The 24,724-nt window shown below is 60.3% G+C and overlaps 3 protein-coding genes across 3 annotated transcripts; 1 reads left to right on the forward strand and 2 right to left on the reverse strand.

Moving 5' to 3' along the window:
• Nucleotides 1–237: 237 nt before the first annotated feature.
• LOC124409150 (basic salivary proline-rich protein 1-like) lies at nucleotides 238–861 on the forward strand. The gene is made up of 3 exons (XM_046886566.1): nucleotides 238–361; nucleotides 429–580; nucleotides 625–861. Exons 1-3 carry the CDS (start codon nucleotides 238–240, stop codon nucleotides 859–861), a joined length of 513 nt encoding a protein of 170 aa, XP_046742522.1.
• Nucleotides 862–870: 9 nt separating this feature from the next.
• Nucleotides 871–7,419, reverse strand: LOC124409151. Its single transcript, XM_046886567.1, has 6 exons — nucleotides 7,349–7,419; nucleotides 7,013–7,079; nucleotides 6,747–6,896; nucleotides 6,544–6,629; nucleotides 4,289–6,386; nucleotides 871–4,206 (listed from the first exon to the last, which is right to left on the reverse strand). The coding sequence occupies exons 1-6, from the start codon at nucleotides 7,417–7,419 to the stop codon at nucleotides 871–873; spliced, it is 5,808 nt and encodes a 1,935-aa protein (XP_046742523.1).
• A 9,631-nt stretch (nucleotides 7,420–17,050) lies between these two features.
• LOC124409152 lies at nucleotides 17,051–23,651 on the reverse strand. Its single transcript, XM_046886568.1, has 8 exons — nucleotides 22,236–23,651; nucleotides 18,824–22,185; nucleotides 18,386–18,775; nucleotides 18,215–18,248; nucleotides 18,162–18,172; nucleotides 18,007–18,058; nucleotides 17,662–17,735; nucleotides 17,051–17,618 (listed from the first exon to the last, which is right to left on the reverse strand). The coding sequence occupies exons 1-8, from the start codon at nucleotides 23,649–23,651 to the stop codon at nucleotides 17,051–17,053; spliced, it is 5,907 nt and encodes a 1,968-aa protein (XP_046742524.1).
• Nucleotides 23,652–24,724: the final 1,073 nt, after the last annotated feature.

Consider the following 24,724-nt stretch of genomic DNA (forward strand, 5'->3'; position numbering starts at 1 on the left):
TTGGCTGTCGTTCAGTCACCCCCCGCTCCCCCGTGGACCAGCCTAGCTTGGTTGAACCTCGCCAGCATTGCTTCACAGGATCGGCACGGAAAGGCTTAAGCCCCACACCACGACAAGGAAATAGCCTCGTGGGGAACCTAACCTAACCTAACCTAACCTAACCTAACCTAACCTAACCTAACCTAACCTAACCTAACCTAACCTTTTTTTTTTTTTTTTTTTCATATCGCTGGAAAAATGCCTTATGCACACCCTGAGGATTCGCGCAAGAATCCCCAGGGTAGTGTGGGACTCACACCCACTAAAAAAACCAGCGGCCACCCCGGTGCGGGGTTGAGGGGCTCCCCGGAACCACCGCGAGGCATGACCTCAGGAAACCCCTCGGCACCTTCGCGCTTTCGCGCTACCTTTCCCGTTAGCTGTTTCAGGAGTTGCGCCTCCTATTCTCCTCCTCAACGTCTTTGCACGCGGTTTCTCCTCCTCGTGCTCCTTCCTGTTCGGAGGGGTCCCGGTTACCGCTGTGGCTGACACTCCGCCCTTCGACGGAGTCGCCCAGCGGGCGGCGGCCCCTCCGCCCCCCGTTGCGTTCCTAGCTAAGTAGGACGTGACGGCTACTTCCTGCAGGTGCCAGGCAGAACAGAGCTCCGGCGGAACCGTCCCATCCCGCCACCAAGAGGCAGGGGCCAGGGAAGAAGAAGAGGCGTACGGGGCGATACCAGCCAACCTAGTAAACCTAGCCCCAGCTATCTATCGCAACCTACGACGCCCCGTGCCCCCCCCGGCCCCACCCCAGGCGGCGAAAGGGAGGCCCGCCAGCAGCCTGACCCCCCGGTCCTTTCAGGCCCCTACCTTTGTGGGTAATGACCCACCCTACCCGTGTTCGCCCTCGTCGCGTTCTCTAGCGCGTGGGCGCCCAGCCCGTCTGCGTCCCGATAGCGCTGCCGAGTGCTGTCGCTCCCTTTCTACCCGTTCCTTGGCAGCCATTACCCGCTCCGCAAAGCGGGTAACCGCTGCCCACCCATCTTCTGACGATACCATTCCCCGGATCACCCCGTCAAGGGTGAGATCGTCCCCAATGGTCTCGCGTAGGGCGTTTCTCTCCCCCTCCCAGGCGGTACAGTCCTCTAGCGTGTGGCTCGCTGTGTCCACCGCCTCCTCACAGTGCCAGCAGGTCGGCTCCTCTGCTCTTCCGATCCTGTTTAGGAATTCGGCGAAACAGCCGTGACCTGTCGGCAGCTGGGTCACCCTGAAAGTGAGGTTGCCATGTCTTCTGTCAAGCCACCCCTCCCAGTTCGCCAGAATAGCCCTCCTCAGCCTGCTACTGGGGAGGCTTGGCCCTTCGAGAGACCTTTTCCATCTCTCCCGCGCTGTCCCCAGCTCTTCCTCCTTGATGGCCTTGGAGAGCCCCTGAGACCATGTCCCATCCCGCCGGGAGCGGCAAATCCTGGCAAACGCCCGTGAGTACGCCCCGGCCACCAGGTAGAGCGGAGGTGATCTTGCCAGGAGCGTCACTGCGGTAAACGATGCCGTCCGGTATGCCGCGACGACCCTCGCGCAGATCCTTCTTTGGAACTTTTCAATCCCCCGCCTGATCGGCTTTGACGCTTCTGCGACGTCCCCCCACACGGGTGCCCCGTATAGAAGCACCGAGGACATTGTACCTCCATAAAGTCGGCGTCTTGCCTCGGATGGCCCCCTCAGGTTGGGCATCAGCCGCCCTAGCGCCCTTGTCACTGCACCCAGCCTGGCGTCCAAGGCTTGAAAGTGCCCCCTGAAGGACAGGTGCGGGTCCAGCCGCACCCCTAAATACTTCATCGATCCCGTCAACGGTACGACCTTTCCACCGACCCTAACGTCCGGGGCGGTCACGATGCCTCCCCTTCGTTTCTGCCTGAATAGGACGGCCTCCGTCTTGGCCGCTGCCACCGTTAAGCCGAGGCGCGCTATAACCCTACATACCCTTGCTATTAGGGTGTTCGCCAGGGCTACCGTCGTCGACGGCTCCTCTGCGGAGCTCAACACTAGTGTGTCGTCTGCGTAGCAGACCACAGCACAGCCCGTCTCCCCCCCAGTCCGCAGTACCTCATCGAAGGTCAGATTCCACAGCAGAGGGCCAAGTACTGACCCCTGTGGGACCCCAGCGGTCACCTCCATACTCCGGATTTCGCCGCTGCTATCGGGGTACTCAATGTACCTGTCACTCAAGTACGCCTGCAGCACCCGCTGCAGGTACTCAGGTACCTCCTTATCGCTAAGCGCCCAACCAATAACCGGCCACGGGAGGCTGTTGAATGCGTTGGCAATATCCAACGACACGGCCAGCGCACAGCCCCCCTTTTTTGTGGCGTTCTCGACGAAGCGGCGCACCCTTATCAGTGCGTCGCTGGTTGCTCTTCCTTCCCGGAAGCCATACTGGTCCTCCGAGAGGCGGGGTCTGGCGTTTTCCTCGACCCATCCTCCTAGCCGACCTACAAGGACCCTCTCGAAGGTTTTCCCCAGCTCGTTGAGGATGCAGATCGGCCTCACTTTTGGGATCGGCCCATCTGGTGCGCCCCCCTTGGGGATCAGAGCCAGTCGGGCCCTTTTCCATGACCGCGGTACGGTCCCCTTCCTTAGGCAGAGAGTGAAGCTACGCGCAACGAGCGCGACCATTTCTTCCGGGACCTTGGACCAGGCTGCCACCCTGATGCCATCCGGCCCCGGGGCGACGTTGCGTGCACTACCCCTCCTGATCGCCGTCCGGACCTCTTCGTCCGTGACCCTCCACTCTTCGTTCCAGTCCAGCCCTTCCAGTGACCTGAGCGCGCATCTTTCGCCTCTCGGGAACAGGCCGCCAAGAAGAGTTCCCAGGGTGTCTTCGTCCAGAGTCTCCGTCAACCCCCTCTGGGAGGTCCGGAGCTTGCCCAGCACTAGTTTGTAGGGGAGGCCCCATGGATCCGAGTCCACGGAACCCACGAGGTCCTCCCATGCCCTAGCCTTAGCCGCCTTAATGCTGTCCCGAAACCTCTTCTTCGCGGTCCGGTAGGCGTCCTCCATCTCCTGCGAGGAGGAGTTGCCAGCGGTCCGCCTTGCCCTGGTGAGACGCCTCCTGGCTACCACGCACGCCCTTCGCATGGCGGCTAGCTCCTCGTTCCACCAGAATGCCGCCTTTCTGCGGCCCCTGTTACGTGCCCGCGGGGCAGCCGCGTCGCACGCCTCGGACATGGTCCGTTCGACCCAGGCCGTCAGGCTTGACGCTGTTTCCCGGTCCCTTCCCGTCGGGCCCCAGGCGAGTGCAGGCGCTAAAGCTTCGGCAAACCGGCTGGGGTCGAACCTGCTCCAGCTCCATCGCGCGTGACTTGCCCTACCCCTATGTCCTCCGCGTCCAGAGCTGCCGATCCTAAAGGTGATGTACCGATGGTCGGAGAGTGACTCCCTGTCCTCCAGGACCCGCCACTCTTGGACCATTGGTACCAAACTCGGCGTTGTCCACGTCAGGTCCACCACGGACGATCCTTGCGGTCTGACGCACGTTGGTGTCCTGCCGTCGTTATGTAGGCACAGGCCGCACGACGCTGCCCACCCCTCCAGGAGTTCCCCCCTCTGATTTACCCCGCTGGGGTCCCACATCCTAGATCGCCCGTTGAAGTCGCCTCCAACTACAACCCCCCTGCCATTGGCCCCCGTCGACTGGATAGCCGACGTTAGGTCGTCCAGGTATGCGGAGTACTCATCCAGGGAAACGTTAGGGGATATGTATACGGATACGAGGACTATGTCTCCGCATCTGACGACGACGTATCCCCTTCCCCTCCTCAGTAGCGCACACCCGTTTGTGTGTCCATCCGTCCGCCAGTGAACGGCCGCTAGGCCGTCCACGCTGCCCAGCCAGCTGCCCGCGGGCGGGACGGTGTGAGGCTCTGTGATAAGGCACACATCAACCCCCCCCTCCAGAACAGACTGGCTCAGCAGGTCTTGGGCCCCACGGCTACGGTTCAGGTTGATTTGGAGAAACCTGGCCATTCTCGCTTTCTTTAAACGCGGGCCCCCGACCCCGCTCCATCGCAGTTGAACAGCGCGCTGAACCCATCCTGTGCGCGCTGCTTCTTCCCTTCCCCTCGCAGACCGCGCATTTAGGGGCGGCCGTGCAGTCACGTGCCCGGTGGCCATCAGCGCCGCACCTGTAGCAGGCAGCGCCACGCGCCGTTGTGGCCCTACATGCGCTCCCTATGTGTCCGAAATCCCAACACTTGAAGCATTGCTTCGGCCGGGCCTCCAGCAGTTCTGCCCTGACAGTAGTCCACCCAACCCTGAACTTGCCCTTGGCCGCCACCGCTGAAGCAGCCCTTAGGGGGCACTGGACCCATGCACTGAAAAGTCCGTTAGGTAGTCTCCTCGGGGCTCCAGTACGGACTTCCCCCGGATCGCAACCCCCCAGTCCCGCAATGACGCCTGTCAGTTCCTCGGTGGACACCGAGTCGTCCAGGCCCTGGACCCTTAGTTCTCCCTTGACGACGGGCCTTGTCACCAGGACCGCATCGCCGTATTTTTCGCCGATCACGGTGGACAGCTCCGCTGCTAGGCTATCCGCTTTCTTGGAGTTGTCCGGGCCGGGGATCTCGATAAGGACCCCCCCATTGGCCGCTCGTCGCAGCCTCGTCTCCCCAATGCCCAGGTCGGCAAGTTCGACCCTCCCGCGGGAGAACTTCAATATCTCTGCGTAGCCCGGGCCCTTGTCTTTGGCCTTGATCGCTACTGCAGCTGTCCTTGGTGCCCTGCGGCGGGGCACCTGGGATTTCTCCCCGTTTGTGCGCGCCTCCGTCGCCGTTGTAGCGTTATGCGGAGGCCCTGTCGGGGTCTTTCCGGGTTCCCGGGCCCTTCCATCCGTGGGCTTGCTCCTACTCTTCTTTCCTCCAGTAGTGCCCACCTCTACCCAGACCTCCTCACCGGTTTCCATGGGCTCTTGTACACCCCCCAGGGTGGCCGAGGTTGTCTGGCTGCCACCCTCCGTGGCTTGCGCCGTGCTGAGTAGCACTGCGGGTTCGTCGGGTACGGTCTGTGCGTCGCTGGTGCTTCTCGCGGGAGCACCGGCTCTTCGACCAGCCCTTCCTTCTCCGTTGCCGTCACTGAGGAGCATGCGAGAGATCCTGCTGACCTCGTTCCGTACCTCCTTCAGGGCAGCGGACTGCCTGGCCAGCTCTTCGCTTATGGCCCTGTCGCCATCCGGCACCATCCTCAGTTCGGACCCCGTCAGGCGGAGTTCGAACTCGGAGGCACCAGCTGACGTGGCCGTCGGTGGCCCCTCGCTGGCGGTCTCAGCCCCCCTCCTGGCTGCCGCCAAGTCGAGGGTACCTGTTCGGTTGGGGTCCCTTGTTGTCCGGCCACCGGGTGTGTCCGAAGGGCTCCCACCTGCGGCCTGGGCATACGTGCCCGCACTACGGCGCTGCAGGTCGGTATAGGGCCTGCCTACCTCCTGCTGGCGTTCCTCCAGCTTCCGCCGGAGCTCGTCTCTCTCCCTGTGGGCCTTCTGCAACTGGGCTTCCAGTTCCGAGTTTCGGGTCTGCAGAAGCGATGGCTCGCTTGCTCCCTCCGCTTTGCAGGTGAGCGTGAGAAGGGCCTGCCTAGCCCATGCCACCCTTTTCTTCATATCACCGCTTAGCTTCCCCTGCATGGACCTACACCTGATCCTGATGTCATCAATCTCATCAAGCCATTCCCTGATAAGGGCGCCGAGGTCGGCCGCCGACATGACCCTGTGCTCGATAAGGCCCACACCCTGCGGGGTCTCCTCCGGGGAGTCGAACGCAGTCCCACCTCTTTCCCCCACCGTTGAGGGAATACCGGCCTTCCCCCTGTTTCCATGGACGCTACGTTCCGAGCCAGCTTCCCAGGCCTCCGAGTCGTCCTCAGGGCACGTTGTTCTGCTCGCCGCAGTGCGCCTCTTCTTGCCCTTAGGTCGGGCGCCGAGGCGTTCGCGTTCCTCCTCCTCTTCTTCCGTTTGAATCGGGCTCCCTGGCCGCTGCCCTGCCATTTGCACCGTTGTCACCCGCGGAGTCCCTTCCCCGGAACCCTCGGGCTTGCGCGGTATGAATAGCTCCTCGTCCGAGGCCGCCAGCAACGCGGGTGGGGTCAGCTCCGCCCCCTTGCGCTTACAGCGCAGCTGCTCACGCTGCTGCTGCGGGGATGTGTGGCGTTCCCCTGCACCTTCCGTCTCCTGCGCCTCCTTCGCGCCTACGGCTTCCGACGTGGTGGCTAGGGCCGAGACCCCAGCTTCGCCTCCACTGTCGCTAGGTGGCCAGGTGATGCCCCTGACCGCCGTACGACCTCGGGTGCCTCTCCCACTCGGTCGTCCACGTACCGCTCCCTCCTTCCTCGCCTCGGTTGGTTGTTTGAAAAAAGAATCCATTCTGTAACATTGTAAAGATTAACGACGGTTCGGGCATCATGCCAGCCACACCGCAGTGTGGCATCTATCCCCGCCGATAAAGAACCTATTCCCCTCGCACGGAAGCCGCTGTCGGCTTGTCGGTGGTCGGCCTATCCGTGCGAACCCCCCGTCCCTACGTCTTTAGCGTCTCCCGACCAGGGATTTCCCTGTCAATCCGAAACAGGGTAGGCCACTGGCCGGGTAAGACGGTGCCGGATTTATCCTACCGGACGTCGGATATGAGGAAAAACTGACCGGGTAATCCTCCATACATGCGCCCGAGACCCCAAATTCAACCCCCAGATTGGCTCCAGACGGCCGCGAGGAGCGGTTCTCCCACTTTGGACATGTGGTTTCCTGGGACCTTTGCCAGAAGAACAAGTCTTCTGGACTTACGTTTACCCGTAGTACGCCACAGCGGTCCGTTAGAAGGTACTGACGTCACTCGCAGCCCTGGTCGGTCGGCAACTACTCCTCCCTTGATTAGTCTCTGAGGAATATCCCTCAGGGCCCCAACCACATCTCATGCACTCGTTCATTGATTCACACACACACCATTCATACACGGCTGTCGTTAGTCACCCTCCGCTCCACCCAGGGCCTTACCGGCTGGGTTGAACCTACCGGGACCAAGGTCCCGCCGGCATCGCCCCCAGGGCTCACCACGGAGAGCCTCGAGCCCCCACACCACGACAAGGTGACAGCCACGTGGGGGAACCTAACCTAACCTAACCTAACCTAACCTGACCTAACCTAACCTAACCTAACCTTTTTTTTTTTTTTTTTTTTTTTTTTTTTTTGTTTTGTTTTGGCGGCGACGAGGAAATCTTCAAAAGACATCCGGATGTTCTGGTTGTCCTCGGATAGTGCCGGATTTTTACCGGCTAAAACCCCTCCGCCGCCGCCCTCGCCCAGGGCGAAGTGGAACCGCTTTCGCATTACTTCGCTTCGCCCCTGTGGCCGGCCAGTTCTCCGTGGCCTCTCTTCGCCTTCCTCAGCGTGGCGTGAGCCATCTTAGCCCGACAGTCACGCCTCAGTCAGCCCTTCCTTATCCTCTAATCGTCACTTAGCGTCGGCAGAATTACGTGCGTAGCGTCCAACGACCTCTGCCCCGCTTGCACTCTTTTGAGTTTGTCACCCAGTCTTGTCCTTAACCTACCATGCTTAGCGCTGGGGCGACTTCGCACAAGTGTCCCGTCCACCCACCGCCTGCGTGCACCTTAAGATCTATCTACACTGCACTACTACTACTACTGCACTGCATTTGTCACATGCGCTCCTCGCCAAATATTGTTTTACTGAGCAAGCCTAGGGCTGTTTAAGGGTGCCTTTGCACTAGTTGTCCCGTACACCCCCTTGCTTGCCCACACCATCACCTTTGTCCCCTTCACCAATCAGCAAAAATGCAAAGTCAAATGAATCCCGCCACCGCTTACCTGTTTACGTTGAGGGGTGTCGTTCACTTCTTCTTCTCCTTTCAGCCTCCTCCTTTGCGCGCAGCACTGCTCCGGCGAAGTCAGCCGCAGCTTTCCACTTCTCTGAGCCTTCGAGCATCGCCCTTACCAGGTTCTGGATGCTCTCGGCGCGTCCCATGATTCTCCACATTTCCTCTCTTTGCGTATTCCAGGCCTCGCATACAAACCAGGTGTGGTTAGCGTCGTCTGAGGCCTCGTCGCAGTGGTGGCATTTCGCCGTGTCCTCCTTGCCGATGCGCTTCAGGTACGTCCCAAAGCACCCATGGCCTGTAAGCCCCTGGGTGAGGTGAAAGTCCATTTGGCCATGCTTCCTGTCCACCCAGGGTATTACCGAGGGTACCGCGGTTCTCGTCCAGGCCCCTTTGTCCTCCTCGCTCCACTCCTTGTCCCATTCCTCGAGTGTACGCTTCCGTTCCTCGCGCCTGAGTCTGTTTCTGGCGGGCCTGTTGCGTATTGCGCCTCCGGCCTCCGCGTCCGCTATCCTTTTTCGCTCTGCCGCCAGGAGGTGGAGCGGTATCAGCGTTGCTAACACCATTACGGCTGGCGTTGAGACCGTGCGGTACGCTGACACCACACGGAGGGGGCAGGCCCTTCCCGCAGCCTCTAGTCTGCTCCTGTTCCTTTGGACGCTGACGGCGTCGGCCCACACCGGGGCTCCGTACAGCGCCACGGAGTAGGTGACGCTCGCGAGGAGCCTTCTTCTGCCGCTAGCCGGGCCCCCGATGTTGGGCATAAGCCTTCCGATGGCCGCGGCTACACCCATTGCCTTGCTGGCAGCCTGCTGCACGTGCTCGGCGAAGTTCAACCTAGCATCGATGGTCACTCCAAGGTATTTGGCGCTACCCGTGGGCGCGACCTCGTGCCCCTTGACCGGAATAGGGTTGACCTTCAGCGTGTTCCGGCGCGTGAGCACCACTATCTCCGTCTTCTTTTCCGCTAGGTCCAGTCCTCTCTTAGTCAGCCATGCCCAGGCACTGTTGACTGCTTCCGTGGTCTTAGCCTCCAGGAGGCCAGTCGTCCTTGCCGTCACCACCAGCGCCACGTCGTCTGCGAAGCCCACGGTGGTTACTCCATCCGGCATTTTCATGCGGAGGAGGTCGTCGTACGCCACGTTCCACAGCAGCGGCCCGAGGACCGATCCCTGCGGCACGCCTGCTGAAAGCCGGCGGGTTTTTTCTACCTCGCTGGTACGGTACAGAAGCAGCCTGTCTTCCAGGTAGCTCCCGACCATCCCGACGAGGTACGCCGGCATGCCGTTCCTTCTTTTCAGTGCGTCCAGTATGACTTGGTGCCCAACTGCATTGAAGGCGTTTTTGACGTCCAAAAGCACCATCAAGCAGGGGGTAGCGAAGCGACCTTTACGCTCGTTAGCTTTCCTCGCGATGTCAACGACCTCGTAGATGGCGTGAATCGTGGACCTGCCCCTTCGGAAGCCGTACTGGTTGTCAGCTAAGCCCCCAGACGCGTCGAGGGCGGCCTCCAACCTGGCGTGCAGAAGCCTCTCAAGCAGCTTTCCCGTCACATCGATCAGACTGATGGGCCGGTATTTTTGCCCGCCTCCCTCTTTGGCCTGTCCCTTCGGTAGTAGGACCAGCCTCTGTCTCTTCCACCTCGGGTGGAAAATCCCCTGCTGCAGGCACTCGTTGAATGCCCTGAGCAGTGCCTCCGGGTAGTTCTCCGCGACCACTGCCAGGGCTTCCCCAGGCACGCCGTCGGGGCCAGGTGCCTTGCCTCCGCTGATCCTCCTAGCTGCGTGGTACAGCTCCGTCAAGGTAAAGGGCTCGGGGTGGGGGCCAGCTACGGCCGTCCCGAGGATGCACCTCTCCGTCTGCCTGTGGACCGGAAACAACTCGGTTAATATGTTTTCCACGGTCAGGGGGTCGTCCGGCTGCCGAAGCACTCCCAGCTTCTTGGTGACTAGTTTGTACGGCAGCCCCCACGGGTCCTCATCCACCGCCTGCAAGAGCTCCTCCCAGCACCTGGCCTTGCTGGCTTTGATCTCGTTTCTGAGATCCCGCTTCGCCGTCCGGTAGGCTGCCATACTGGCGTCCGCGTCCCTGCTTCTAGTTCGTGCGCGCTGAGCCCGCCTCCTGGCGCTTACGCATTCCCGTCGGAGCTGGGCGATCCGATCGGTCCACCAGTGCGCTGCGGGCTTGCCTCGAGGGGGCTTCCTTCTTGGCATACCCGCGTCGCATGCCCTGATGATGGTATTCATTAGCACGTCGACTTCCGGATCGCCGATATCTGTTGGTCGGCTCCCACGTTTCCGCTTCTCCTCGGCGAGGCAGGTCACCATGGCCGCCTTGTCGAGCTTTCTGGTGACCCAGCCTGCTGTTGCTGGATCGCGTCCGCCACCTTGCTTCGTCCGGTTGCCTGCGCTGAGCTCCCACTCCATGTAGATGTAACGGTGGTCACTCAAGCTCTCCTCCTCCAGGACCCTCCATTCAACCTAACCTAACCTAACCTAACCTAACCTAACCTAACCTAACCTAACCTAACCTAACCTAACCTAACCTTTTTTTTTTTTTTTTTTTTTTTTTTTGTTTTTTTTGTTTTGGCGGCGACGAGGAAATCTTCAAAAGACATCCGGATGTTCTGGTTGTCCTCGGATAGTGCCGGATTTTTACCGGCTAAAACCCCTCCGCCGCCGCCCTCGCCCAGGGCGAAGTGGAACCGCTTTCGCATTACTTCGCTTCGCCCCTGTGGCCGGCCAGTTCTTCGTGGCCTCTCTCCGCCTTCCTCAGCGTGGCGTGAGCCATCTTAACCCGACAGTCACGCCTCAGTCAGCCCTCCCTTCCCATCATACGTCGCTCGGCGTGGGCAGGATCACGCGCGTACCGTCCAATGTCCTCTGCCCCGCTCGCACTCTTTTTAGTTCGTCACTCAGACTCGTCCTTAACCTAGCATGCTCGGCGCTGGGCCGACTTTTTACAAGTGACCTGTCTTTCCACCACCTGCGTGCACCTTAAGTTAGCCCTATCTACACTACACTACTATTGCACTGCATTTGTCATATTGTTTTACAAAGCAAGCTTAGGGCGGCTCAAGGGTGACTTTGCACTAAGTGTCCCGTGCACCCCTTCGCTCGCCAACACCATCACCTTTGTCACCTCCACCAGTCGGTCAATAAAAGAATATGAATCCCGCCACCTCTTACCTGTTTACGCTGTGGCGCGTCGTTCACTTCTTCTCCTTCTTTCGGCCTCCTCCTTCGCGCGCAGCACTGCACTGGCGAAGTCAGCCGCTGCTTTCCACTTTTCTGAGCCTTCAAGCATCGCCCTTACCAGGTCCTGGATGCTCTCGGCGCGTCCCATGATCCTCCACATTTCCTCCCTTTGCGTATTCCAGGCCTCGCATACAAACCAGGTGTGGTTAGCGTCGTCTGAGGCCTCGTCACAGTGATGGCATTTCGCCGTGCCCTCCTTGCCGATGCGCTTGAGGTACGCCCCAAAGCATCCATGGCCTGTCAGCCCCTGGGTGAGGTGGAAGTCCATTTGGCCATGTTTCCGGTCCACCCAGGGTATTACCGAGGGTATCGCAGTCCTCGTCCAGGCCCCTTTGTCCTCCTCGCTCCACTCCTTGTCCCATTCCTCGAGTGTACGTTTCCGTTCCTCGCGCCTGAGTCTGTTTCTGGCGGGCCTGTTGCGTATTGCGCCTCCGGCCTCCGCGTTCGCTATCCTTTTCCGCTCTGCCGCCAGGAGGTGGAGCGGTATCAGCGTTGCCAGCACCATTACGGCTGGCGTTGAGACCGTGCGGTACGCTGACACCACCCGGAGGGCGCAGGCCCTTCCCGTAGCCTCCAGTCTGCTCCTGTTCCTTTGGACGCTCACGGCGTCGGCCCACACCGGAGCTCCGTACAGCGCAACGGAGTAGGTGACGCTCGCGAGGAGCCTTCTTCTGCCGCTAGCCGGGCCCCCGATGTTGGGCATAAGCCTTCCGATGGCCGCGGCTACACCCATTGCCTTGCTGGCAGCCTGCTGCACGTGCTCGGCGAAGTTCAACCTAGCATCGATGGTCACTCCAAGGTATTTGGCGCTACCCGTGGGCGCGACCTCGTGCCCCTTGACCGGAATAGGGTTGACCTTCAGCGTGTTCCGGCGCGTGAGCACCACTATCTCCGTCTTCTTTTCCGCTAGGTCCAGTCCTCTCTCAGTCAGCCATGCCCAGGCACTGTTGACTGCTTCCGTGGTCTTGGCCTCCAGGAGGCCAGCCGTCCTCGCCGTCACCACCAGCGCCACGTCGTCTGCGAAGCCCACGGTGGTCACTCCATCCGGCAGTTTCATGCGGAGGAGGTCGTCGTACGCCACGTTCCACAGCAGCGGCCCGAGGACCGATCCCTGCGGCACACCCGCTGAAAGCCGACGGGTTTTTTCTCCCTCGCTGGTACGGTACAGAAGCAGCCTGTCTTCCAGGTAGCTCCCGACCATCCCGACGAGGTACGCCGGCATGCCGTTCCTCCTTTCCAGCGCGTCCAGTATGACTTGGTGCCCCACTGCATTGAGGGCGTTTTTGACGTCCAAAAGCACCATCAAGCAGGGGGTAGCGAAGCGACCTTTACGCTCGTTAGCTTTCCTCGCGATGTCAACGACCTCGTCGATGGCGTGGATCGTGGACCTGCCCCTTCGGAAGCCGTACTGGTTGTCAGCTAAGCCCCCAGACGCGTCGAGGGCGGCCTCCAACCTGGCATGCAGAAGCCTCTCAAGCAGCTTCCCCGTCACATCGATCAGACTGATGGGCCGGTATTTTAGCCCGCCTCCCTCTTTGGCCTGTCCCTTCGGTAGCAGGACCAGCCTCTGCCTCTTCCACCTCGGGTGAAAAATCCCCTGCTGTAGGCACTCGTTGAACGCCCTGAGCAGTGCCTCCGGGTAGTTCTCCGCGACCACTGCCAGGGCTTCCCCAGGCACGCCGTCGGGGCCAGGTGCCTTGCCTCCGCTGATCCTCCTAGCTGCGTGGTACAGCTCCGTCAAGGTGAAGGGCTCGGGATGGGGGCCAGCTACGGCCGTCCCGAGGGTGCTCCTCTCCGTCTGCCTGTGGACCGGGAACAACTCGGTTAATATGTTTTCCACGGTCAGGGGGTCGTCCGGCTGCCGAAGCACTCCCAGCTTCTTGGTGACCAGTTTGTACGGCAGCCCCCACGGGTCCTCATCAACCGCCTGCAAGAGCTCCTCCCAGCACCTGGCTTTGCTGGCTTTGATCTCGTTTCTGAGGTCCCGCTTCGCCGTCCGATAAGCTGCCATGCTGGCCTCCGTGTCCCCGCTTTTAGCTCGTGTGCGCTGAGCCCTTCTCCTGGCGCTTACGCATTCCCGTCGGAGCTGGGCGATCCGATCGGTCCACCAGTGCGCTGCGGGCTTGCCTCGAGGGGGCTTCCTTCTTGGCATACCTGCGTCGCATGCCCTAGTGATGGTATTCATCAGCACGTCGACTTCCGAATCGCCGATGTCTGTTGGTCGGCTCCCGCGTTTCCGCTTCTCCTCGGCGAGGCAGGTCACCATGGCCGCCTTGTCCAGCTTCCTGGTGACCCAGCCTGTTGTCCCTATATCGCCTTCACTTCCTCGCTGCGTCCGGTTGCCCGAGCTGAGCGCCCACTCCATGTAGATGTAGCTGTGGTCGCTCAAGCTCTCTTCCTCCAAGACCTTCCATCCGCGCATTTCGGCTGCCACGCTAGGGCTGCCGACCGTGATGTCAATGACCGACTTCGAGCCAGTGGCCGCTCTCCTCCAGGTCGGAGCTTTCCCTGTGTTAATTGGGGTGAGATCAAGCCTGGCTAGGAAGTCCGCCACGATTCGGCCCCTGTCGTCCCATCTCTCAGACCCCCACAAAGGTGACTTCGCGTTGAAGTCGCCCGCTATGAGGATTCTGTGACCCGCTGCTCTGGCCTGCACCTCCAGCTCGTCGAGTTGCCTCTCAAAGTCCTCGGTCCTCGCGTTGGGCGAAAAGTAACAGCTGAAAACATAGGTCTGGTTAATTTCAGCCCATACGAAGCCTTCACCTTTTTCCCCCGGTGTTATGTTGCCGGTGAAGTTCCGCGTTACTGCGATCGCCGCATCCCCCTTACGGTCGAGCATCCACAGTCCTGCCTTGCCCGCGCTGCTAGGCTCGGATACCAGCAGGATGCTTGTCCCCAAAGCCGCCGCGGTCTGCGCGAGGAGGTCCTGGGCGGCTCGACTCCTGTTCAGGTTGACCTGGAGTATGCGTGCGCCTGGCATCCCGCTACGTCCGGGGCTATCCATCACGCGAGGCATTGTGCCCACACGGATCCGACCCTCCTTCGGAACTCCACCTCGCGGTTGCTGGGAGACAGAAGCGCCGCTTCCTGTCCAGCCCCTTCCCTGTCACCAGTCCTCCTGGTCTCCAGGGCCGTTGCCCTGTTATACTTCACCTTCGCCTTCGACAGCTCTTCCCTGAAGGCCCTGCATCTCCCACTCCCAGTGAAGTGGTCGGCTCTCCAGTTGTTCCTGCTGCAGAGCATGCAGCTTGGGCTGGCCTGGCAGTCCTTCTCCTTGTGGCCCGCCTTACCGCATCTTCTGCAGGCGCTCGAGCAGTCGACGCCCACGCACTCCCCGCTCCGGTGTCCGTAGCCTTGGCACCGGAAGCACTTGTCAACGGTCACTCGTTCTCGTATCCTACAGACACACCAGCCTACCTTGACCTTGCCTACCGCTAGGATCCTTCTGGCCGTTCGCTCCGGGAGCCGTATCAATGCGACTTGGGTCCCATTGTAGCCCCTCCTCATCTTCACGTCCCCGGCGAGTTCGGCTTGTAGTATGCTGGCAAGCGCCACCTTCACCTCGCCAGCCTCAGTGACATCGTCGAGGTCTCTGATCCCCACAGTGAGCATGGGCTCAAGTGCTGCAACCTTGTTGCCTTGCCCCAGTGCCCCAGCCACAGCGTCCCTAAGAGCCTGGACGCCGCTGCTGCCCCGCTTCAGCTCGACCAGGACGTCGCCACCCCTGGTCTTCTTCACCGCAGCGATCTGGGCCCCGGTTTTTTCAGGGTCCACCTGCCGCTTGATGGATCGGAGGACCTCGGCATAGTTGGCACTCCCGCTCGTCTTAATAAGGACCGCGTCCGGCCTCACCTGCCGCCGGCCGCCGATCTTCAGCGCACCCTGCTGGCCCCTCTGTTGTTGTGCCTGCCGCTGCTGCTGCTGTTGCGGCTTTTGCAGCTGCGTCGGGGGTTCGGTAGCCCCGCGCTTCTTCTTCTTGGGCCGGACCCTCTTAGCCGCTACCGTCCAGCCTTCCTCCGCTTGGGTGAAATTGGCCGCCCTCGCAGCCCCTGCCTCCATCGAACCTGCCTCTGGGCACGGGCGCTTTTCGGTCGCGCTAGCGCACGGGGAGGTCTGCTTCCTCTTTGCCCCGCCGATCAGGCCGTCCATTTCTTGGTCCGATCGCGGGAGGGCATCTTCCCGCTCAGCCGTGCGTGGTTGCGCCTCCGTCTGCGTGGACGTCGACGCCGTCGCTCGTTCGCCGGAACCCCTGAGACCGCTGAGCTCCTTCTCCGCCCAGCACCACCCTCGCTCCACCTGCCTCATCAGCAGAGCAGCCTTGCTGAGACCTTCTTTCAGGGAGGCGTGAGCGTTTTTGTGCTCCCTGGTGAAGCGGTTCATCTCTTCGATCGCTTTAGCAAGGGCGGTCACTGCATCCCTTGCCTTCTTTGCTTCATCGCCTCCCGCAGAGGCCGGGGACTTCTCGGACGCCCTCCCTAGGCTGAGGGTCATCGCCATTCCTGCGAACGGCCCACCCCAGTTAATCTTTCCCTCCGACCTTGCTTTTGGGATTGCTCCCTTACTCGGCATGGCCCTCGGGGCTATCGCTTCAGCGAAGGAGACCAGATCCGCCGTAGGTGTTGACGGCGGTGACCTCCCGATGCTATCCCTTCTTGCGAAGGGATCTCCAGCAAACTCCTCTATCTGCCTTTCTCCTACGTTTGTTTTTGTTTTATTAGTATCCATATTATTTGATTTTAAAGCTTAAGACGGTTCGGCCATCATGGCAGCTACACCTCAGTGCAGCGTCTATCCCCGCCTGAAGTTACCCTAGCCCCCTTCGCATGGAAGCCGCTGTCGGCTTGTCGGTTGGTCGGTCCTATCCATGCGATCCCCCCTGTCCCTGACACATTCAGTCCTCCGACCGGGGATTCCCCTGCTAATCCGAAACAGGTTAGGCCACCGGCCGGTTCAGACTTTGCCGGATTTACCCTACCGGACTTCGGGTATGAGGAAATACGGACCAAGTAATCCTCCACACACACGCCCGCGCCCCCAGGTTCAACCCCCGGCTAGGCTCCAGCAGCTTTAAGGAGCGGTTTTCCCACTTTGGGCCCGTGGCCGTGCGCCACCGCAGCCCGGTAAAGGTACAAACTTCACTTTCGGCCCCGGTCAGTCGGCTACTACTCCTTCCTTGGTTAGTCTCCGAGGAATATCCGCCGAAGGCACGACCGCGTCTCTTTCACTCACCGCCATGCACGCACTCATTCACACTTTTGGCTGTCGTTCAGTCACCCCCCGCTCCCCCGTGGACCAGACTAGCTTGGTTGAACCTCGCCAGCATTGCTCCACAGGATCGGCACGGAAAGGCTTAAGCCCCACACCACGACAAGGAAACAGCCTCGTGGGGAACCTAACCTAACCTAACCTAACCTAACCTAACCTAACCTAACCTAACCTTTTTTTTTTTTTTTTTTTTTTTTTTTTTGTTTTGGCGGCGACGAGGAAATCTTCAAAAGACATCCGGATGTTCTGGTTGTCCTCGGATAGTGCCGGATTTTTACCGGCTAAAACCCCTCCGCCGCCGCCCTCGCCCAGGGCGAAGTGGAACCGCTTTCGCATTACTTCGCTTCACCCCTATGGCCGGCCAGTTCTTCGTGGCCTCTCTCCACCTCCCTCAGCGTGGCGTGAGCCATCTTAACCCGACAGTCACGCCTCAGTCAGCCCTTCCTTTGTTTCGTACGTCACTCAGCGTGGGCAGAGTTTTTTGCGCATAGCGTTACGTCTCTCCTGCCCCGCCTACACTTTTAGTCCATCACCACACATGCCTTATTTCTAGTTACACTTAACTAAACTATTACCTACACCTGTCCACCATTGCCCTTAGTCATGCAACACTACCTTATCCCTACTTTGGGGGGTTTTCGATGCGCATAGCGTCCAGATCACCCCTTCCATCCCTCGTCAGTCCTTCTTTGATGAGCCTTGGGCTCTGCACAGCATTCTGCTAGCCGTCCTCACGTCCGGCTTCGTCACCTCGCTGTTGCCATGCAGAACACACATGCCCTCCCAGCAGCCTGCACCCTCGCCACGCAGACGCGCCAGTTTACCGTTTGCACAAGTCACCCCTTCGGCGACCGTGGTTCTGTGCTGTGGGAACACCCTCGCGTGCTCGTCCGGACTGTCGCACTCGCACGGTGCGGTAAACACTACTCCGTCAAGCACAACGAGGTCGTTGCCCGGGGGGTGCATTTTTAGCGGACTGGTGGAGTTTACAAGACGTTGCTGCCTTCCACGCCGCCGCCTCAGGTACAGTACGGCTTTGTTGTTACCCAGGTAGTTGACGTCGCCGTACGTCATGCGAACTGTCACGCCCTTCGTGGTAGGTCGAGCTGCCGCGACACCCGTGGGGGGTGGCATCGCCCGGAGAGCTTCGGCATGTTTCTGGGACAGCCGCAGTATTTTTTCAAACTCCCGGGAAATGTCCCCCCTCACCGGCTCGCCAGTTCCGATGTCGCGGAGGTAGCCCGCCCTTACAAAGCAGATGTCATGCTTATATACTATGCTACACTTACACGTGGCCCGTAGTATGCTCTGGTTCCTCCCCCTGGTCCTCATCCAGCCTCTTCACCTTCGCCTTGTTATGCCGCTACTCGCGTGCCCATGCTTCCTCCGTGCCCACGTGCTTACGCAACCTTGTTGTCATTGTTTACGCCGGATGTGGGTCAGGCGATCAGTTAGTCGGCCGGACTCCGGTCACTGACCGCTGACTCCGCACATTCCTTCGCGCGCGTCGTCGGTTCGCCGGCAGTTGAGCCGCTCGTCAATCCGCGGCTTAATACGTTGTGCACGTATTTTCACCACTTGTCTCTTCTACTAATTTCACCAATCGTTAAGCCATGCTTATTTGGCGTGCTCACTTTACTGTCACTCAGTAAATCTAACCCACAATACAGCTCACAGATTGCCGCTCTGTGAATTAATTACTCAATTACTGTTTGATTACAGTTTAATTACACCTGTCCATGCGCGTTATACTGGCGCTCACTAATAACTGTCACTTACTACACCTCACAGATCGCTGCTCTGTGAATTATAATTAGTGTTTAATTACACCTGTCCCTTCACGTTATAGCTAATGCTCACTTCGCCTCGCAGATTGCTGCTTTGTCACGTACTAATTAGTTAATGTTTAATTACACCTGTCCCGTTATGTTAAATCTAACCCTCCAAACACCTCGCAGATTGTTACTCCGTGAGTTAGTTAATTAAATTGCTTTTAATTGCATTTAATTACACCTGTCCCCTTGCGTTATATCTTGGTCGCGCCGCGTGTTGCACTGCGCTGCCCACGCGGTTTCCGCTGACTCGGCGCATTCCAGCGGCGGCGTCGCCTCGGCAGCCCGGGCCCCGCTTGCGCGTGACGTCAGTCGCCTAGCGCTGCCTCGGTCACCCGTGAGGTGCTGCCCCCGTGCCGCCTTGGTCGGCGCTCGGTAGCCGGTCAGCGGCTGGCCGCTCCACCCGACGTTTGGGCGTTGCCTCGCTTCTTCGGCCATCGCTGCCGTACGCTGTCGGCCATCACTGTCGTGCGCTGTCGGCCATTTTTGCGCTGTGCTGCGCTGCTCGCCTTGGCGGTGCTGACACCTTCTTCTTGGAGTTGCATTATCGTCAGCTATGCGCTCCATCGTCCTAAATACAGAAACAAAGGTTATTCACTCGCTTTGTTAATTTACTCGCCTGCATTGCACTTCTGTGCCCTCGCTGTCAGCTATGCTGTCGCAATTGCTGGCTCGGCGCATTCCAGGTCGAGTCCGTCGGCCGGTGGCCAGCGTCGGCGATGTCTCCGGATGTTCTGGGTCACCCGGGCTTGCTCCCCAGGTGCTCGTGCTGCACATTCTTCGCGATTGAGGCAAGGCCGCGCCGTTAGCCTGCTGACCCACTGTCCGGCCTTCCCTTCTTCTCCTTCGCTCAGCCTCTTCCTTCGCGCGCAGCACTGCGTCGGTAAAATCAGCCGCGGCTTTCCACTTCTCTGGGCCTTCGAGCATCGCCTTCACTAGGTCCTGGATACCCTGGACGCGTCCCGTGGCCCTCCACATATCTTCCCTCTGCATGTTCCAGGCTTTACATACAAACCAGGTATGGTTTGCGTCGTCCAAGGCCTCGCCGCAGTGGTGGCACTTTGCTGTCTCTTCCCTTCCAATGCGATGTAGGTACGCACCGAAGCATCCATGGCCAGTTAGCCCCTGTGTGAGGTGGAAATTCATCCGGCCGTGTCCCCTGTCAAACCAGGGCATGACAGAGGGTATTGCGACCCTCGTCCATGCCCCCTTGTCCTCCACCCTCCATTCCTCGTCCCATTTCTTGACCGTCTGCTCCCGTTCGTCGCGTCTGAGCCTGCCTCTAGCCAGCTTACTCAGCCTCCCGCCTCGCGTCTCCGCGTCTGATATTCTTTTGCGCTCAGCAGCCAGGAGGTGAAGGGGGATTAGTCCCGCTAGCACCATGGCGGCCGGCGTCGAGACCGTGCGGTATGCTGACACCACTCGGAGGGCGCAGGCCCTTCCCGCCGCCTCAAGTCTGCTCCTATTTCTCTGCGTGCTTAGGGCGTCGGCCCACACCGGAGCCCCGTACAACGGCACGGAGTAGGTGACGCTGGCCAGGAGTCTTCTCCTGCCGCTGACCGGACCCCCAATATTGGGCATTAGCCTCCCAATGGACGCCGCCACAACCATTGCCTTGCTGGCTGCCTGCTGGACATGCTCAGCAAAGTTTAGCTTGGCGTCGATGGTCACGCCGAGATACTTCGCGCTTCCCGTGGGAGTGACCTCGTGCCCCTTGACCTGGATCGGGTTGACATTCAGCGTGTAGCGCCGCGTGAGCACCACCACTTCCGTCTTCTTCTCCGCCAGGTCCAGTCCTCTTTGCGTCAGCCATGCCCAGGCGCTACTCACTGCCTCGGTGGTTTTGGCCTCAAGAAGGTCAGTCGTCCTCGCCGTCACCACCAGCGCCACGTCGTCTGCAAAGCCCACGGTGGTTACTCCATCCGGCATTTTCATGCGGAGGAGGTCGTCGTACGCCACGTTCCACAGCAGCGGCCCGAGGACCGACCCCTGCGGCACACCCGCTGAAAGCCGACGGGTTTTTTCTCCCTCGCTGGTGCGGTACAGAAGCAGCCTGTCTTCCAGGTAGCTCCCGACCATCCCGACGAGGTACGCCGGCATGCCGTTTCTCCTTTCCAGCGCGTCCAGTATGACTTGGTGCCCAACTGCATTGAAGGCGTTTTTGACGTCCAAAAGCACCATCAAGCAGGGGGTAGCGAAGCGACCTTTCCGCTCGTTAGCTTTCCTCGCGATGTCAACGACCTCGTCGATGGCGTGGATCGTGGACCTGCCCCTTCGGAAGCCGTACTGGTTGTCAGCTAAGCCCCCAGACGCGTCGAGGGCGGCCTCCAACCTGGCATGCAGGAGCCTCTCAAGCAGCTTCCCCGTCACATCGATCAGGCTGATGGGCCGGTATTTTTGCCCGCTTCCCTCTTTGGCCTGTCCCTTCGGTAGCAGGACCAGCCTCTGCCGCTTCCACCTCGGGTGAAAACTCCCCTGTTGTAGGCACTCGTTGAACGCCCTGAGCAGTGCCTCCGGGTAGTTCTCCGCGACCACTGCCAGGGCTTCCCCAGGCACGCCGTCGGGGCCAGGTGCCTTGCCTCCGCTGATCCTCCTAGCTGCGTGGTACAGCTCCGTCAAGGTGAAGGGCTCGGGGTGGGGGCCAGTTGCGGCTGCCCCGAGGATGCTCCTCTCCGACTGCCTGTGGACCGGAAACAACTCGGTTAATATGTTTTCCACGGTCACCGGGTCGTCCGGCTGCCGTAGCACTCCCAGCTTCTTGGTGACTAGTTTATACGGCAGCCCCCACGGGTCCTCATCCACCGCCTGCAAGAGCTCCTCCCAGCACCTGGCCTTGCTGGCTTTGATCTCGTTTCTGAGGTCCCGCTTCGCCATCCGGTAGGCTGCCATGCTGGCGTCCGCGTCCCTGCTTTTAGCTCGTGCGCGCTGAGCCCGTCTCCTGGCGCTTACGCATTCCCGTCGGAGCTGGGCGATCCGATCGGTCCACCAGTGCGCTGCGGGCTTGCCTCGTGGGGGCTTTCTTCTTGGCATACCTGCGTCGCATGCCCTAATGATGGTATGCATCAGCACGTCGACTTCCGAATCGCCGATGTCTGTTGGTCGGCTCCCGCGTTTCCGCTTCTCCTCACCGAGGCAGGTCGCCATGGCCGCCTTGTCGAGCTTCCTGGTGACCCAGCCTGCTGTCGCTGGATCGCGCCCGCCACCTTGCTTCGTCCGGTTGCCTGCGCTGAGCGCCCACTCCATGTAGATGTACCGGTGGTCACTCAAGCTCTCCTCCTCCAGGACCCTCCATTCGCGCACCTCCGCCGCGACGCCAGGGCTACCGGCCGTGATGTCGATGACCGACTCCGAGCCAGTGGCCGCTCTTCTCCAGGTCGGAGCTTCCCCCGTGTTTATTGGTGAGAGGTCCAGCCTAGCCAGGAACTCCGCCACCATTCTGCCTCTGACGTCCCAGGTCGCCGATCCCCACAGAGGTGACTTCGCGTTGAAGTCGCCCGCTATAAGGATCCTGTTACCTGCAGCCCTGACCTGCTCCTCCAGTTCGTCGAGTTGCCGCTCGAAGACCTCAATCCTTGCGTTGGGCGAGAAGTAGCAGCTGAAAACACAGGTCTGATTAATTCCTGCCCAGACAAAGCCTTCTCCTTGGCCGCCCGGCGTCACGCTGCCGGAGAAGTTCCTGGTCACCGTGATCGCTGCGTCGCCTCTCTTGTCGGGCATCCACGGACCTGCCTTGCCCGCGCCGCTGGGTTCGGACACAAGCAAAATGCTGGCCCCTAGAGACGCCGCGGTCTGCACGAGGAGGTCCTGGGCGGCTCGGCTCCTGTTGAGATTCACCTGGAGGATCCGCACGCCAAGTGTCCCGCCGTGTCCTGAGCTGTCTGTTACGCGAGGCATTGTGCCCACACGGATCCGACCCTCCTTCGGAACTCCACCTCGCGGTTGCTGGGAGAAAGAAGTGCCGCTTCCCGTCCAGCACCTTCCCTGACACCAGTCCTCCGGGTATCCAGGGCCGTTGCCCTGTTATACTTCACCTTAGCTTTTGACAGCTCTTCCCTGAAGGCCCTGCATCTTCCACTCCCTGTAAAGTGGTCGGCCTTCCAGTTGTTCTTGCTGCAAAGCAAGCAGCTTGGACTGGCCTGGCAGTCCTTTTCCTTATGGCCTGCCTTGCCGCATCTTCTGCAGGCGTTGGAGCAGTCCGCGCCCACGCACTCCCCGCTTCGGTGTCCGTAGCCTTGGCACCGGAAGCACTTGTCCACGGCGACTCGTTCGCGTATCCTGCAGACACACCAGCCTACCTTGACCTTGCCTACGGCGAGGATCCTTCTGGCCATTCGCTCCGGGAGCCGTAGTAATGCAACCTGGGTCCCATTATAACCTCTCCTCATCCTTACTTCCCCAGTGACCTCGACCTGGAGGGTGCTGTACAGTGCCTCCTTTACCTCGGCAGCCTCGGTGACATCGTCAAGGTCCCTGACCTCGACCGTGAGCATAGGCTCAAGTGCTGCAACCTTGTTGCCTTGCCCCAGTGCCCCAGCCACAGCGTCCCTTAGAGCCTGGACGCCGCTGCTGCCCCGCTTCAGCTCGACCAGGACGTCGCCACCCCTGGTCTTCTTCACCGCGGTGATCTGGGCCCCGGTTTTTTCAGGGTCCACCTGCCGCTTGATGGTTCGGAGGACCTCGGCGTAGTTGGCACTCCCGCTCGTCTTAATAAGGACCGCGTCCGGCCTCGCCTGCCGCCGGCCGCCGATCTTCAGCGCACCCTGCTGGCCCCTCTGTTGTTGTGCCTGCTGCTGCACCTGCTGTTGCGGCTTTTGCAGCTGCGTCGGGGGTTCGGTAGCCCCGCGCTTCTTCTTCTTGGGCCGGACCCTCTTGGTCGCTACGGTCCAGCCCTCCTCTGTTTTTGTGGAGTTGGCCGCCTCCGCGGCCCCTTCCTCCATCAGAACTGCCTCAGGGCATGGGCGCTTTTCCGTCGCGCCAGCGCACGGGGAGGTCTGCTTCCTCTTCGCGCCCCCGGTCAGGCCGTCCATTTCTTGGTCCGATCGCGGGCGGGCATCTTCCCGCTCAGCCGTGCGTGGTTGCGCCTCCGTCTGCGTAGACGTCGACGCCGTCGCTCGTTCGCCGGTACCCCTGAGACCGCTGAGCTCCTTCTCCGCCCAGCACCACCCTCGCTCCACCTGCCTCATCAGCAGAGCAGCCTTGCTGAGACCTTCTTTCAGGGAGGCGTGAGCGTTTTTGTGCTCCCTGGTGAAGCGGTTCATCTCTTCGATCGCTTTAGCAAGGGCAGTCACTGCATCCCTTGCCTTCTTTGCTTTATCGCCTCCCGCAGAGGCCGGGGACTTCTCGGACGCCCTCCCTAGGCTGAGGGTCATCGCCATTCCTGCGAACGGCCCACCCCAGTTAAACTTTCCCTCCGACCTTGCTTTTGGGATTGCTCCCTTACTCGGCATGGCCCTCGGGGCTATCGCTTCAGCGAAGGAAACCCGATCCGCCGTAGGTGTTGACGGCGGTGACCTCCCGATGCTATCCCTTCTTGCGAAGGGATCTCCAGCAAACTCCTCTATCTGCCTTTCTCCTACGTTTGTTTTTGTTTTATTGGTATCCATATTATTTGATTTTAAAGCTTAAGACGGTTCGGCCATCATGGCAGCTACACCTCGGTGCAGCGTCTATCCCCGCCTGAAGTTACCCTAGCCCCCTTCGCATAGAAGCCGCTGTCGGCTTGTCGGTTGGTCGGTCCTATCCATGCGATCCCCCCTGTCCCTGACACATTCGGTCCTCCGACCGGGGATTCCCCTGCTAATTCGAAACAGGTTAGGCCACCGGCCGGTTCAGACTTTGCCGGATTTACCCTACCGGACTTCGGGTATGAGGAAATACGGACCAAGTAATCCTCCACACACACGCCCGCGCCCCCAGGTTCAACCCTCGGCTAGGCTCCAGCAGCTTCGAGGAGCGGTTTTCCCACTTTGGGCCCGTGGCAGTGCGCCACCGCAGCCCGGTAAAGGTACAAACTTCACTTTCAGCCCCGGTCAGTCGGCTACTACTCCTTCCTTGGTTAGTCTCCGAGGAATATCCGCCGAAGGCACGACCGCGTCTCATTCACTTATCGCCATGCACGCACTCATTCGCACTTTTGGCTGTCGTTCAGTCACCCCCCGCTCCCCCGTGGACCAGACTAGCTTGGTTGAACCTCACCAGCATTGCTCCGCAGGATCGGCACGGAAAGGCTCAAGCCCCACACCACGACAAGGAAACAGCCTCGTGGGGAACCTAACCTAACCTAACCTAACCTTTTTTTTTTTTTTTTTTTTTTTGATATCGCTGGAAAAATGCCTTATGCACATCCTGAGACCTGGCGCAACAGGCCTCAGGGTAGTGTGGGACTCACACCCACTAAAAAACCAGCGCCCACCCTGGTGCGACTGGGGGGGCTCCCCGGAACCGCTCGAGGCATAACCTCGGGGAACCCCCCTGCACCCTTTCGCTTTCGCGTCACCCCCTCTTTCTCCCCGGATTTGCG

This window comes from Diprion similis, chromosome 8, assembly GCF_021155765.1.
Source record: "Diprion similis isolate iyDipSimi1 chromosome 8, iyDipSimi1.1, whole genome shotgun sequence".
NCBI lineage: Eukaryota > Metazoa > Arthropoda > Insecta > Hymenoptera > Diprionidae > Diprion > Diprion similis.